The 14,566-nt window shown below is 50.2% G+C and overlaps 1 protein-coding gene and 1 long non-coding RNA gene across 6 annotated transcripts in view; both read right to left on the bottom strand.

The window, feature by feature from the left end:
• LOC144498743 (uncharacterized) overlaps positions 1 to 14,566 on the bottom strand; it is a 689,113-nt gene that overhangs the window by 549,502 nt on the left and 125,045 nt on the right. The window lies entirely within an intron of this gene.
• Positions 1 to 14,566, bottom strand: part of ap2a1 (adaptor related protein complex 2 subunit alpha 1) — a 168,442-nt gene that overhangs the window by 49,301 nt on the left and 104,575 nt on the right. Inside the window, exons 15-16 of one of the 5 annotated variants that reach the window (XM_078220357.1) lie at positions 11,238 to 11,258; positions 9,627 to 9,655 (exon numbers count right to left, since the gene is read on the bottom strand). The exons of 3 other annotated variants lie outside the window; for them this stretch is intronic. In XM_078220357.1, the coding sequence (XP_078076483.1) occupies positions 9,627 to 9,655; positions 11,238 to 11,258 (50 nt within the window). Of the gene's footprint in view, positions 1 to 9,626; positions 9,656 to 11,237; positions 11,259 to 13,768; positions 13,784 to 14,566 lie in introns of all 5 variants that reach the window. One more of the 5 variants, XM_078220354.1, reaches the window with a different exon arrangement.

The raw sequence follows: 14,566 nt of genomic DNA, 5'->3' as shown, positions 1-14,566 counted from the left end.
GCTTAAACCCGAACAGTTTACGTTGGACCCACGTGCGGCGGGAGCATCGAACACTTTCGACCACTGGTTGAAGTGTTTCCAAGATTACCTCGACGCCTCCACAGCGGTCACCGACGACGCCGACAGACTCCGGGTCCTCCACGCGAGGGTAAGCGACGCTGTATACCTAGCGATCCGTGGGGCCACCGACTACAAAGGGGCCCTCGAGCTTCTCAAGAAGCGATACAACAAACCGCCGAATGAGATGCATGCTCGATACCTTCGAGCCACTCGACGGCGGCAGCCCGGCGAAACGACGGAACAGTACGCGTGCGAGCTTCAGCAGCTAGCCAGAGCCTGCAACTGCAAATCAGTGTCGGCAGACCAGTACATGAACGACCTAGCTCGAGATGCGTTCGTGGCGGGAATCGGCTCGTCGTACATCCGCCTTCGGCTGTTGGAGCAAGGTAACCTCGATCTCACTAAATCCATAGAGTTAGCTGACGCTCTAGAAACGGCCTCCAAAAGTCTGGAGATGTACCCCGACGACCACGTGGAGACAGCGTGGCAGGGGCAGTCACAGACCCCACTTCATTCAGCGGGACCGAAAAACTGCGCAATTGCGTTCCCAGCCTCGGACCTGACGACGGCAGCAGCTCCAGATGGCCCACGGTGGTACTTCTGTGGGGGGGTGAAACACCCTCGGCAGCGATGTCCAGCTAAAGCGGTGTTGTGCTCCGCCTGCGGCAAGAAGGGGCACTATTCCAAGGTATGCCGGTCCAAACTTCCATCCAAGAACAGCAGTGCGGCGTGTGACTCCCCGGAGCCGGCCTCCTTGTCTTCTGCATCTTCAAGGTCTTCTACCACGTGCGATTCCAGGACGTCGCCATTCCGAACGATGGAGTCGCAAGACACGTGCGACCTGCAGGGGCCGCAGGTTTTGGCGCCATCGTCCACATGCGACCTATGGGGCAGCCATTTTGGTCGGCACCGACTGCGAATGACCAGCAGGAGTCGTCATCAACCATCTCAGCTGCCTGCAGTTGCGCCCACGAACCAACGGTGGCGTCGATCATCCTGGACCAGGCCAAGCCTCACAGACTCCATAAGTCCATGATAGACATACAGGTAAACAAACGCCCGATTTATTGTTTGTTTGACAGCGGGAGCACGGAGAGCTTCATTCACCCAGACACCGTGAAGCGGTGTGGTCTCCAGATTCGGACTGTCAAGCAGACAATTTCGATGGCGTCAAAGTCCCGGTCTGTCACCGTGCTAGGGAGCTGCGTGGTCAACCTGACGGTGCAGGGCACGGTTTACGAGAACTTCAGGCTCCTTGTGTTACCGCGCCTTTGCGCGCCAATACTCAGAGGACTAGATTTTATGGTCCACTTGAAGAGTGTAACCCTGCAGTACGATGGGCCACTCCCTCCGCTTTCAGTGGGAGACCCGCAGCCTCTAAATTGCCCACCGCGCTCCACATGTAGTCTCTCAACGCTTAGGATTACCACACCCTCCCTATTCCAGAATCTCGTGCCAGGCTGCAAACCCATCGCAACAAAGAGCAGGCGTTACAGCGCTGAGGATCGGATCTTCATTTGATCTGAAGTTCAGCGGCTCCTCAAGGAAGGGATCATCCAACCTAGCGCTAGTCCTTGGAGAGCGCAAGTCGTGGTGGTTAAGAATGGGAACAAACCCCGGATGGTCATAGACTATAGTCAGACCATTAATAGATACACGCAGCTGGATGCGTATCCCCTCCCGCGCATATCTGACATGGTCAATCAGATTGAGCAGTACCGGGTGTTCTCCACCATCGACTTAAAATCTGCTTACCACCAGCTCCCCATTCGCCCAGAGGACCGACAATACACGGCCTTTGAGGCGGATGGTCGCCTGTACCATTTTTTAAGGGTTCCTTTTGGTGTCACGAATGGGGTCTCGGTCTTCCAGCGTGCTATGGACCGAATGGTGGACCAGAACGGACTGCGGGCTACCTTCCCGTACCTGGATAACGTCACCATCTGCGGCCATGACCAGCAGGACCACGATGCCAACCTTCTTAGATTCTTACGCACTGCATCTCACCTGAATCTGACCTACAACAGGGAGAAGTGTGTATTTCGTACGCGCCGCCTAGCTATCCTCTGATACGTGGTGGAAAACGGGGTACTTGGCCCTGATCCAGACCGTATGCGTCCTCTCCTCGAACTTCCCCTGCCCACTAGCGTCAAAGCACTGAAAAGATGTTTAGGCTTCTTCTCATACTACGCACAGTGGGTTCCCAATTACGCGGACAAAGCCCGTCCGCTCATCAAGTCTACCTCTTTTCCCCTAGCAACAGAGGCTCGCTTAGCCTTTGCAAGAATAAAAGCCGACATCGCGAAAGCCACGATGCACGCTATCGATGAGTCCATCCCCTTCCAGGTGGAGAGTGATGCATCTGATTTCGCCCTGGCCGCCACACTTAACCAGGCGGGCAGGCCCATCGCCCTTTTCTCTCGCACCCTCCAAGGCCCTGAAATTCGACATTCGGCGGTGGAAAAGGAGGCCCAGGCCATTGTGGAGGCCGTTCGGCATTGGCGCCATTACTTGGCGGGAAAACGGTTCTCCCTGCTCACGGACCAGCGGTCCGTGGCGTTCATGTTCAACAACACGTTACGGGGTAAGATCAAGAATGATAAGATCTTAAGGTGGAGAATCGAACTCTCCACCTACAATTATGATATCATGTATCGTCCAGGGAAGCTCAACGAGCCCTCGGATGCCCTGTCGCGTGGAACATGCGCTAGTGTGCAGGAGAATCGATTGCAGGCTCTCCACAATGACCTCTGCCATCCGGGGGTCACTCGGCTCTTCCACTTCATAAAAGCCCGGAATCTACCCTACTCGGTGGAGGATGTCAGGTCCATAACCAGAAGCTGCCGGGTATGCGCGGAATGCAAACCGCACTTCTACCGACCTGACAGGGCACAACTCGTTAAGGCCACTCGTCCCTTCGAAAGACTGAGTGTGGACTTTAAGGGCCCCCTTCCCTCGACAGATCGGAACGTGTACTTCCTCAATGTGGTTGATGAGTACTCACGATTCCCTTTTGTCATTCCCTGTTCTGATATGACCGCTGCCACGGTTATCAAGGCATTTCGTGATCTTTTCACCCTGTTCGGTTACCCCTGTTACATCCACAGCGATAGGGGCTCATCGTTCATGAGCAATGACTTGAGGCAATACCTGCTCTCATATGGGATTGCCTCTAGTAGAACCACAAGCTACAACCCAAGGGGTAACGGACAGATCGAACGAGAGAATGCTACAGTCTGGAAGGCTGTCTTACTGGCGTTGAGGTCTAAAGGTCTTCCAGTCTCCCGTTGGCAAGAGGTACTCCCTGATGCGCTCCACTCCATACGCTCACTCCTGTGTACGGCAACCAACGCTACTCCTCATGAGAGAATGTTTTCATTCCCTAGGAAGTCTTCCTCTGGGACCTCATTACCGTCTTGGTTGACGTACTCAGGACCTGTCCTCCTGTGGCGACATGTTAGGACCCGCAAGTCCGACCCTTTGGTTGAACAGGTCCATCTCCTCCACGCCAACCCTCAGTATGCCTACGTGGCATATCCTGACAGGCGAGAGGATACGGTCTCGATTCGAGATCTGGCGCCAGCAGGGGGCTTGGAAACCCCTGTCGCTCCCACACCTGCTGTTTGGGACCCCCCAACCATTATTTCCCCTCCTGACACGGCGCGGGCAGTATCGGGCCCACCACTTAACCCTCTTACTCCCGTGTACAGCTTGCCTGAGTCCAGGAGATGGTCGCCACTTCAAGGCGTGCCCGAGTTCAGCGGATTGTCACCACCTCGGGGTCTACCGGCCCGTGAGGCACTGGAGGAGTCGCTGGACATCGCCTCGGAGAGAACGTCACCGCGATTGCCTGAACCGGTGTCATCGCCGGTGTTGAGGAGGTCACAACGACGGTGCGGTCCCCCAGACCGTTTGAACTTATAGACAGATGAACAATTGTTCTGTGTTTTGTACCCCGCCGGCCTTTGTTTTCAAAGGAGGGGTGAATGTGGTGAACCATTGTTGGTTCCCACCAGGTAGTGCTGAGCCATGGTCTGGCCAGTACTATGAGTCTGTATATATGTTACTGTTGGGGTTAGGGTTGGGCTGTTCTACCTGTTAATATAGTCCTATGGTACACCCCAGTTGGCTCCGCCTCCTGGGAGAGGTATAAAGGTCACTGCTCTGCCTGGTGACCCTTTAGTCTGGGATCGTGTACTGTATATAGTAGCTCTGTTATTGTTGGCAATAAAAGCCTTTATTTCCCGAGTACATCCTGCCTCTCGTGTGTTATATCGCGCATCATATGCATACGTATGTGAAGCAGACACTATAGTCCATCAAGTCTATTCTGCCATTCAATATGATCATGGCTGACCTTAGGCTTCAACTCCAGCCACCGGCCTGTTCCCTTAATTCTGAACTGACCAAAAATCTGTCACTCCCAACCGTAAACGTATTCAACGAAGGAGCATCGTAAACCCTCCGGAATTGAGAATTCCTAAGATTCATAACTGAGTGAAGAGATTTCTCCTCACCTCAGTCCTAAATGTTTAGCCCTGATCCTGAGACTGTGCCACAGTGTTTTAGATTCCCCAACCAATGGAAACAATCTCTCAGCATCCACCCGATCAAATCCCTTCAGAATTATATGTTTGTATGAAATCACCTGTCATCCTGCTAAACATCAGAGAATATGAACCCAATTTACTCAGCTTCTCATTATAGGACAACCCCCTTAGATGACGGATCAATTTAGTGAACCTTTACTGTACTGTCTCCAATACAAATATATCCTTACTAAATGTGGAGATCAAAACCGCACACAGTATTCCAGATGTGGTCTCAACAAAATCCTGTACAACTGTAACAAAACTTCTTTATTCTTGTACTTCAATCACCTTGCAATAAAGGCCAACATGTAATTTGCCTTTCTAATTGCTTGCTGCATCTGCATGCTAACTTTCTATACCAGCACAGCCAAGTCTCTGAGCATCAACATTTCTCACCGTTTAAAAAGTATTCATATTTATTCCATGACCAAAGTGAATAACTCCACACTTGCCTATATATTATACTCCATCTGCCATTTGTTGCTCACTCATCTAACCTGTATGCTGTTTCTCTGTGTCTTCCCTACAGATTATGTTTCCACTTAGTTTGGTCTCATCAGCAAATTCAGACACATTACTCTCTATCTCTAGTTCTCGGATTGGGGTGGCACGGTGGCACAGTGGTTAGCACTGTTGCCTCACAGCGCCACAGACCCGGGTTCAATTCTGGCCTCGGGTCACTGTCTGTGTGGAGTTTGCACATTCTCCCCGTGTCATAAGAACATAAGAACATAAGAAATAGGAGCAGGAGTAGGCCATCTAGCCCCTTGAGCCTGCCCCGCCATTCAATAAGATCATGGCTGATCTGACGTGGATCAGTACCACTTACCCGCCTGATCCCCATAACCCTTAATTCCCTTGCCGATCAGGAATCCATCCATCCGCGCTTTAAACATATTCAGCGAGGTAGCCTCCAACACCTCAGTGGGCAGAGAATTCCAGAGATTCACCACCCTCTGGGAGAAGAAGTTCCTCCTCAACTCTGTCTTAAACCGACCCCCCTTTATTTTGAGGCTGTGTCCTCTAGTTTTAACTTCCTTACTAAGTGGAAAGAATCTCTCCGCCTCCACCCTATCCAGCCCCCGCATTATCTTATAAGTCTCCATAAGATCCCCCCTCATCCTTCTAAACTCCAACGAGTACAAACTCAATCTCCTCAGCCTCTCCTCATAATCCAAACCCCTCATCTCCGGTATCAACCTGGTGAACCTTCTCTGCACTCCCTCCAATGCCAATATATCCTTCCTCATATAAGGGGACCAATACTGCACACAGTATTCCAGCTGCGGCCTCACCAATGCCCTGTACAGGTGCATCAAGACATCTCTGCTTTTATATTCTATCCCCCTCGCGATATAGGCCAACATCCCATTTGCCTTCTTGATCACCTGTTGTACCTGCAGACTGGGCTTTTGCGTCTCATGCACAAGGACCCCCAGGTCCCTTTGCACGGTAGCATGTTTTAATTTGTTTCCATTGAGATAGTAATCCCATTTGTTATTATTTCCTCCAAAGTGTATAACCTCGCATTTATCAACGTTATACTCCATTTGCCATATCCTCGCCCACTCACTCAGCCTGTCCAAATCTCTCTGCAGATCTTCTCCGTCCTCCACACGATTCACTTTTCCACTTATCTTTGTGTCGTCTGCAAACTTCGTTACCCTACACTCCGTCCCCTCCTCCAGATCATCTATATAAATGGTAAACAGTTGCGGCCCGAGGACCGATCCCTGCGGCACGCCACTAGTTACCTTCCTCCAACCGGAAAAACACCCATTTATTCCGACTCTTTGCTTCCTGTCGGATAGCCAGTCCCCAATCCACTTTAACACACTACCCCCAACTCCGTGTGCCCCAATCTTCTTCAGCAGCCTTTTATGGGGCACCTTATCAAACGCCTTTTGGAAATCCAAAAACACCGCATCCACCGGTTCTCCTCCATCAACCGCCCTAGTCACATCTTCATAAAAATCCAACATGTTCGTCAAGCACGACTTTCCCCTCATGAATCCATGCTGCGTCTGATTGATCGAACCATTTCTATCCAGATGCCCTGCTATCTCCTCTTTAATAATGGATTCCAGCATTTTCCCTACTACAGACGTTAAGCTGACCGGCCTATAGTTACCCGCCTTTTGTCTTCTTCCTTTTTTAAACAGCGGCGTAACATTAGCCGTTTTCCAATCAACCGGCACTACCCCAGAATGCAACGAGTTTTGATAAATAATCACTAACGCATCCACTATTACCTCTGACATTTCTTTCAATACCCTCGGATGCATTCCATCCGGACCCGGGGACTTGTCCACCTTCAGTCCCATTAGTCTACCCAGCACTGCCTCTCTGGTAACATTAATTGTATTAAGTATTTCTCCTGCTGCCAACCCTCTATCGTTAATATTTGGCAAACTATTTGTGTCCTCCACCGTGAAGACCGACACAAAAAACTTATTTAAAGACTCAGCCATATCCTCATTTCCCAGTATTAACTCCCCCCTCTCGTCCTCCAAGGGTCCAACATTCACTCTAGCCATTCTATTCCTTTTTATATATTTATAAAAACTTTTACTATCATTTTTTATATTAATTGCTAGCCTAGCTTCATAGTCTATCCTTCCTTTCTTTATCGCTTTCTTAGTCTCTCTTTGTTGTTTCTTAAATTTTTCCCAATCACTTGTTTCTCCACTATTTTTGGCCACTCTGTACGCAGCTGTTTTTATTTTAATACTCTCCTTTATTTCCTTCGTTATCCACGGCTGGTTCTCCCTTTTCTTACAATCCTTGTTTTTTGCTGGAATATATTTTTGCTGAGAACTGAAAAGGATCTCCTTAAAAATCCTCCACTGTTCCTCAGCTATCCTACCTGCCAGCCTGCTCTCCCAGTCTACCTTAGCCAATTCATCCCTCATCCTATCATATTTCCCTCTGTTCAAACAGAGGACACTGGTTTGGGACCAAACTTTCTCCTCTTCCATCTGAATCAGAAATTCGACCATATTGTGGTCACTAGACCCAAGAGGGTCCTTCACAATAAGATCCTTAATTCTACCTACCTCGTTACACAATACCAGATCCAAAATAGCTCATTCCCTCGTCGGTTCCGTAACATGCTGTTCAAGGAAACTATCCCGACAGCATTCTAAGAACTCTTCCTCCATTCCACCCTTACCGACTTGAGTCTGCCAGTCAATGTGCATGTTGAAGTCCCCCATGATTATTGCCGTTCCGTTTTTACACGCATCCCTTATCTGCTTGTTTATAGCCCTCCCTACCTCAACATTATTATTTGGGGGCCTATATACCACACCTACTAGTGTCATTCTCCCTCTACTATTCCTCATCTCTACCCATAATGATTCCACGTTTTGTTCCTCAGAGCCTATGTCATCCCTCAGTACTACCCTGATATTATCTCTTATTAATAGCGCGACCCCACCACCTTTTCCTTCCTGTCTATTCTTCCTAAACGCCTGATACCCCTGGATACTGGATATTCATCTCCCAGTCCTGGTCACCTTTCAGCCACGTTTCTGTAATGGCCACTAGATCGTACCCACTTGTGCTGATTTGCACCATCAACTCATTTACCTTGTTCCGAATGCTTCGTGCATTCAGGCAAAGTGTCCTTATTCCAGCTTTTATCTGGACCCGCTTTGATGAGTCGCGAACACCCTCTCCCTCTACTCCCTTATCTAAATTACCGCCTTCATTCACTTGCACCCTCTCCTCTACCATTAATTTTGTAATTCCCCTTACCCCTGCATCCTCCCCCCCCATCAATTAGTTCCTTGATCCTAGTCAACTCTTCTAGCTCCCCTCCCCCCAACCTATCTAGTTTAAATTCTCCCCAGTGTCTGCATGGGTTTCCTCCAGGTGCTCCGGTTTCCTCCCACAACCCAAAGATGTGCGGGTTAGGTTGATTGGCCATGCTAAAATTGACCCTAGTGTTAGAGGATTAGTAGGGTAAATATGTGGGGTTATGGGAATAGGGCCTAGGTGGGATTCTGGACGGTGCAGACTTAATGGGCCGAATTGCTTCCTTCTGCACTGTAGGGATTCTATGATCTCTTAAGTCGATAAGAAATAGGAACAGGTGTAGGCCATTCAGCCCTTCGAGCCTGCTGCACAATTGAATAAGATCATGGTTGACCACCGATACCCACTTACCTGCCTTCTCTTCATAACCGTTAATTCCTCTAGTGATTAAAAACCTATTGACCTCAAGCCTAGGAAATTTTCAAAGGGGAGGCAATAGTCTGGTGGTATTATCACTAGACCATTAGTCCAGAAACTCAGCTAATGTTCTGGGGACCTGGATTTGAATCCCACCACAGCAGCTGGTGGAATTTGAATTCAATAAAAAATATCTGGAATTAAGAATCTACTAATGACCATGAAACTATTGTTGATTGTTGGAAAAACCCATCTGGTTCACTAATGTTCATTAGGGAAGGAAACCTGCCATCCTTACCCGGTCTGGCCTACATGTGACTCCAGAGCCATAGCAACTAGGGATGAGCAATAAATGCTGACCAGCCAGTGACGTCGCACAGGTGAATAAAAAACTCTGCCTGCACAGCTTTCTGGGGTAAAGAGTTCCAAAGATTCACCACTCAGAGAAGAAATTTTTCCTCAAAACCTTAAACCGCACTCCCTTATTCTGTGACTATGCCCTCTAGTTCTACTCTCCCATGAGTGGAAACATCCTTCCAACATTTACTGTAACCACCTACGAATCTTATATGTTTCACTCATATCACCTCTTATTCTTCAGAACTCCAAGGAGTACAGACCCTACCTGTTCAATCTTTCCTGATTTGGCAGTCTCTCCATACCCGTGAACATCCTAGTAAACCTCCTCTGTTCTGCCTCCAATGATGATACATCTTTTCTTAAATAAAGGGACCAAAACTATACACAGTATCCTAAGTATGGCCTCACTAATACCTAGGGCAGCACAGTGGTTAGCACTGCTGCCTCAGCAGCTAGCACTGCTGCCACTCAGCACCAGGGACCCGGGTTCGATTCCTGGCTTGGGTCACTGTCTGTACGAAGTCTGCACGTTCTCCCAGTTTCCTCCGGGTGCTCCAGTTTCCCCTCTCAGTCCGAAAGACATGCTGGTTAGATGCATTGGCCATGCTAAATTCTCCCTCAGTGTACCCGAACAGGTGCTGGAGTGTGGCGACCAGGGGATTTCACAGTAACTTCATTGCAGTGTTAATGAGGTGGAGATGCCGGCCTTGGACTGGGGTGGGCACAGTAAGAAGTCTCATAACACCAGGTTAAAGTCCAACTGGTTTATTTGGAATCACGAGCTTTCGGAGCGCTGCTCCTTGAAATTGATAGCCAAGTTCTGCACGCATGAGGATGGCCTCACTCAGGATCTTGGGTTCATGTCACTCTACTTGTAACCCCCACCATATGCCTAGGTTTGTAAAATCCTACTAACTATCCTGGCTTGAGACAATTCACATCTCTTTAACCTGTGATTATCCCTCTCTCCACGAACATTGTTTGTACCTGTAAAGACTTAATTACCTGTAAAGACTCACATTCCAACTATTCTTCACATTCCAATCTGTAATTACCTTGCAATTGTGTCTTTGCCTATATATGCTGCGTTTGTGAACCTATTGCCACTCACCTGTTGATGGAGCAGCACTCCGAAAGCTCGTGATTCCAAATAAACGTGTTGGACTTTAACCTGGTGTTGTGAGACTTCTTATTCTGCAGTGTTAATGTAAGCCTACTTGTGACACCAATAAATAAACATAAACTTAACTTAGTACCTTGTATAGTTGCAGCAACACCTCTTACTCCAGCTCCCTTGAAATAAAAGCCAGCATTCCATTGCCTTCCCTATTATCTTCTGCACCTGTAGGCTAGCTTTCTGCGTATCATGAACAAGGACCCTTTGTGCTCCAGCTTTCTGCAGTCTCTCTCCAGTTAAATAATAATCTGCCTTCTCATACTTTGTTCCGAAATGAACAACCTCTCATTTTTGCACATTGAATTCCTGTGGTGAACCATCGTTGGTTCCCACTGTGGATTGTTCTAATGTTATTGTTGGGCTAGGGTGGGATTGATACACCTGTGGTTGTTACTGTTGTGGCACATCCCAGTCGGGCTCCGCCTCCTGGGAGAGGTATAAGACCCCCTGCTCGGGCGGGACCTCGTCAGTCTGGGATAGTGTGTTAACGTTCTATTAAGTTCCATTGTTAGACAATAAAAGCCTTCTGTTACCGAAGCTTCGTGCCTCGTGTTCAATTGATGCGCATCAATTTTATTGTCTAACATTAAGCTCTCGACAAAAAAAAAAGAAAGGAGAGTATGGAGCTAATCCTAAAGCCAGAACGTCTGACGCTAGATCCACGTGCGGTGGGCGCTTCTAACACCTTCGATCACTGGCTGAAGTGTTTTGAAGACTACCTGGCAGCCTCCGCAGCGGTCACCACAGATGATGACAGACTCCGGGTCCTCCATGCGAGGGTAAGCGACACAGTCTACCTCGCGATCCGTGCGGCCACCACTTACCTGAGGGCCCTCGAGCTTTTAAAAAAGCGCTACACGAAACCTCCCAACGAGATCCACGCTCGTTACCTCCTCGCTACACGACGTCGGCAGTCGGGCAAAACCATGGAGGATTACGCCAATGAGCTCTTGCAGCTTGCCAGGGGCTGCGACTGCAAAGCTGTGTCGGCTGAGCAGTACATGTACGACCTCGCCCGAGATGCGTTTGTGGCAGGGGTAGGGTCTTCATACATCCGTCTCAAGCTGCTAGAAAAGGGGAATCTCAACCTGACCCAAGCTATGGAATTAGCTGAAATGCTTGAGGCGGCTTCGAAGAGCTTGGTCCTGTATCCGGAGGACCACGTGGAGACAACGTGGCAGCAGCAGTCGCAAATCCCTCCTCGCCCCACGGGCTCGAAGTGCAGTGTTATGGCGTGCTCCCATGTCGACCCGACGACGGCTGCAGCCCCATGCGGCCCGCGGTGCTACTTCTGCGGAGGAGCCAAGCATCCACGACAAAAGTGTCCCGCTAAAGCGGTAGTCTGTAACCTATGCGGTAAAAAGGGGCATTATGCGAAGGTGTGCAGATCGAAGCCCAAGAACGGCAGTGCAGCCTGTGACCCTTCAGAACGGGGATCATCACCATCGTCGTCGAAGTACTCACGGGGTTCGTCCACGTGCGAGTCCAGGACGACGCCATTGTGCTCGACGGAGTCGGAGGAGGATGACCACCAGGAGTCGCTACGTTTGGCGCCCTCAACCATGTGCAATTCATGGGGGCGGCCATTTTGGTCGACGATGACCATGAGCGACCAGCAGGGGTCCTCAGCATCGACCTCAGCTGCCTGCAGTGACGTTCACGGACCAACGGTGGCGTCGATCACCCTGAACCAGGCTAAGCACCACAGGCTTGACTGTTCGATGATGGATATACAGGTAAATGGTCGTGCAATTTATTGTCTGTTTGACAGCGGGAGCACTGAGAGCTTTATTCACCCTGACACTGTAAAGAGGTGTGGACTCCAGATTCAACCTGCCAAACAGACAATCTCTATGGCATCAAGGTCCCGGTCTGTCCCTGTGCTAGGACGTTGTGTGGTAACCTTGAAAGTGCAAGGCACAATTTACGAGCGATTCAGGCAACTTGTGTTGCCCAATCTTTGCGCACCAATTCTCCTCGGACTAAACTTTATGGTCCACATGAAGAGTGTGATCCTACAGTACGGTGGGCCACTCCCTTCGCTGACAGTAGGGGAACAGCTGCAGTCTTCAAATTGTCCAAAGCGCCCCGCATGCAATCTTTCTACATTAAAGATCACCACACCCTCTTTATTCAAGAATCTGGTACCAGGCTGCAAGCCCATCGCTACTAAAAGTAGGCGTTACAGCACTGAAGATCGGATCTTCATCAGATCTGAGGTTCAGCGACTCCTCAAAGAAGGGATCATACAGCCCAGTGTTAGTCCGTGGAGAGCACAGGTTGTGGTGGTCAAGAGCGGGAACAAACCCCGGATGGTCATTGATTACAGTCAGACCATTAATCGATATACGCAGCTGGATGCGTATCCCCTCCCACGCATATCTGATATGGTCAATCAGATTGCGCAGTACCGGGTGTTCTCCACCATAGACCTTAAGTCCGCCTACCACCAACTCCCCATTCGCCCAGAGGACCGACACTACACGGCCTTTGAGGCGGATGGTCGTCTGTATCAGTTTCTTAGGGTTCCATTTGGTGTCACCAATGGGGTCTCGGTCTTCCAGCGTGCTATGGACCGAATGGTGGACCAGAACAGGCTGCGGGCTACCTTCCCGTACCTGGATAATGTCACCATCTGCGGCCGTGATCAGCAGGACCATGACACAAATCTCCAGAACTTTTTACGCACTGCATCTCGCCTGAATTTGACCTACAACAGGGAGAAGTGTGTATTCCGTACGCGCCGGTTAGCCATCCTGCGATACGTGGTGGAAAACGGGGTCATTGGCCCTGATCCAGACCGTATGCGCCCCCTTGCTGAACTTCCCTTGCCCGCTAGCGCAAAAGCACTGAGAAGATGCCTAGGCTTCTTCTCCTATTATGCGCAGTGGGTCCCCAACTACGCGGACAAAGCCCGTCCGCTTATTAAGTCCATGACTTTTCCACTCACGCCAGAGGCCCAATTGGCCTTCAAGGAATTGAAACACGACATAGCGAAAGCCACGATGCACGCGGTAGACGAATCCATCCCTTTTCAGGTGGAAAGCGATGCATCTGATTTCGCCCTGGCCGCCACACTAAACCAGGCGGGCAGGCCCGTCGCGTTTTTTTCCCGCACCCTCCAAGGCCCCGAAATTCGGCATTCAGCGGTGGAAAAGGAGGCCCAGGCCATTGTGGAGGCCGTCAGACACTGGCGCCATTACCTGGCGGGGAAGCGGTTCACCCTGATCACGGACCAGCGGTCCGTGGCGTTCATGTTCAACAACACGCAGAGGGGCAAGATCAAGAATGATAAGATCTTGCGGTGGAGAATTGAACTCTCCACCTATAACTACGATATCGTGTATCGTCCAGGGAAACTCAATGAGCCATCGGATGCCCTCTCGCGCGGAACATGCGCTACTACGCAGGAGGATCGCTTGAACGCCCTCCATAATGACCTGTGCCATCCTGGGGTCACTCGGCTCTACCACTTTATCAAAGCCCGCAACCTGCCTTACTCGGTGGAGGACGTCAGGTCGGTGACAAGGAGCTGTCGGATTTGCGCGGAATGCAAACCGCACTTTTACCGACCTGACCGGGCACATTTGGTCAAGGCCACTCGCCCCTTCGAGAGGCTGAGTGTGGATTTTAAGGGCCCCCTTCCCTCAACAGATCGGAATGTGTACTTTCTGAACATAATAGATGAGTACTCCCGGTTCCCGTTTGTTGTCCCCTGCGCGGACACGTCGACTGCCACGGTGATCAAGGCATTCCGTGATCTTTTTTCCTGTTCGGGTACCCCAGCTATATCCATAGCGACAGGGACTCGTCGTTCATGAGTAATGACTTGAGGCAATTCCTGCTCTCATACGGGATTGCCTCTAGTAGGACCACGAGTTACAACCCTAGGGGTAATGGACAGGTGGAAAGAGAGAATGCTACAGTCTGGAAGGCTGTCCTATTGGCGCTGAAGTCCAAAGGCCTTCCGGTCTCCCATTGGCAGAAGGTCCTCCCTAATGCGCTTCACTCCATTCGCTCCCTCCTGTGTACGGCAACCAATGCTACTCCCCACGAGAGGATGTTCTCATTCCCTCGGAAGTCGTCCTCGGGGATATCTTTACCAGCCTGGTTGACGTACCCAGGACCCGTCCTTCTGCGGCGACATGCAAGGGCCCGCAAGTCCGACCCCTTGGTCGAACAGGTCAACCTCCTCCACGCC

The sequence above is a fragment of the Mustelus asterias genome, chromosome 9 (genome assembly GCF_964213995.1).
Source record: "Mustelus asterias chromosome 9, sMusAst1.hap1.1, whole genome shotgun sequence".
Classification (NCBI taxonomy): domain Eukaryota; kingdom Metazoa; phylum Chordata; class Chondrichthyes; order Carcharhiniformes; family Triakidae; genus Mustelus; species Mustelus asterias.
This window is presented reverse-complemented; position numbering and strand designations above follow the sequence as displayed.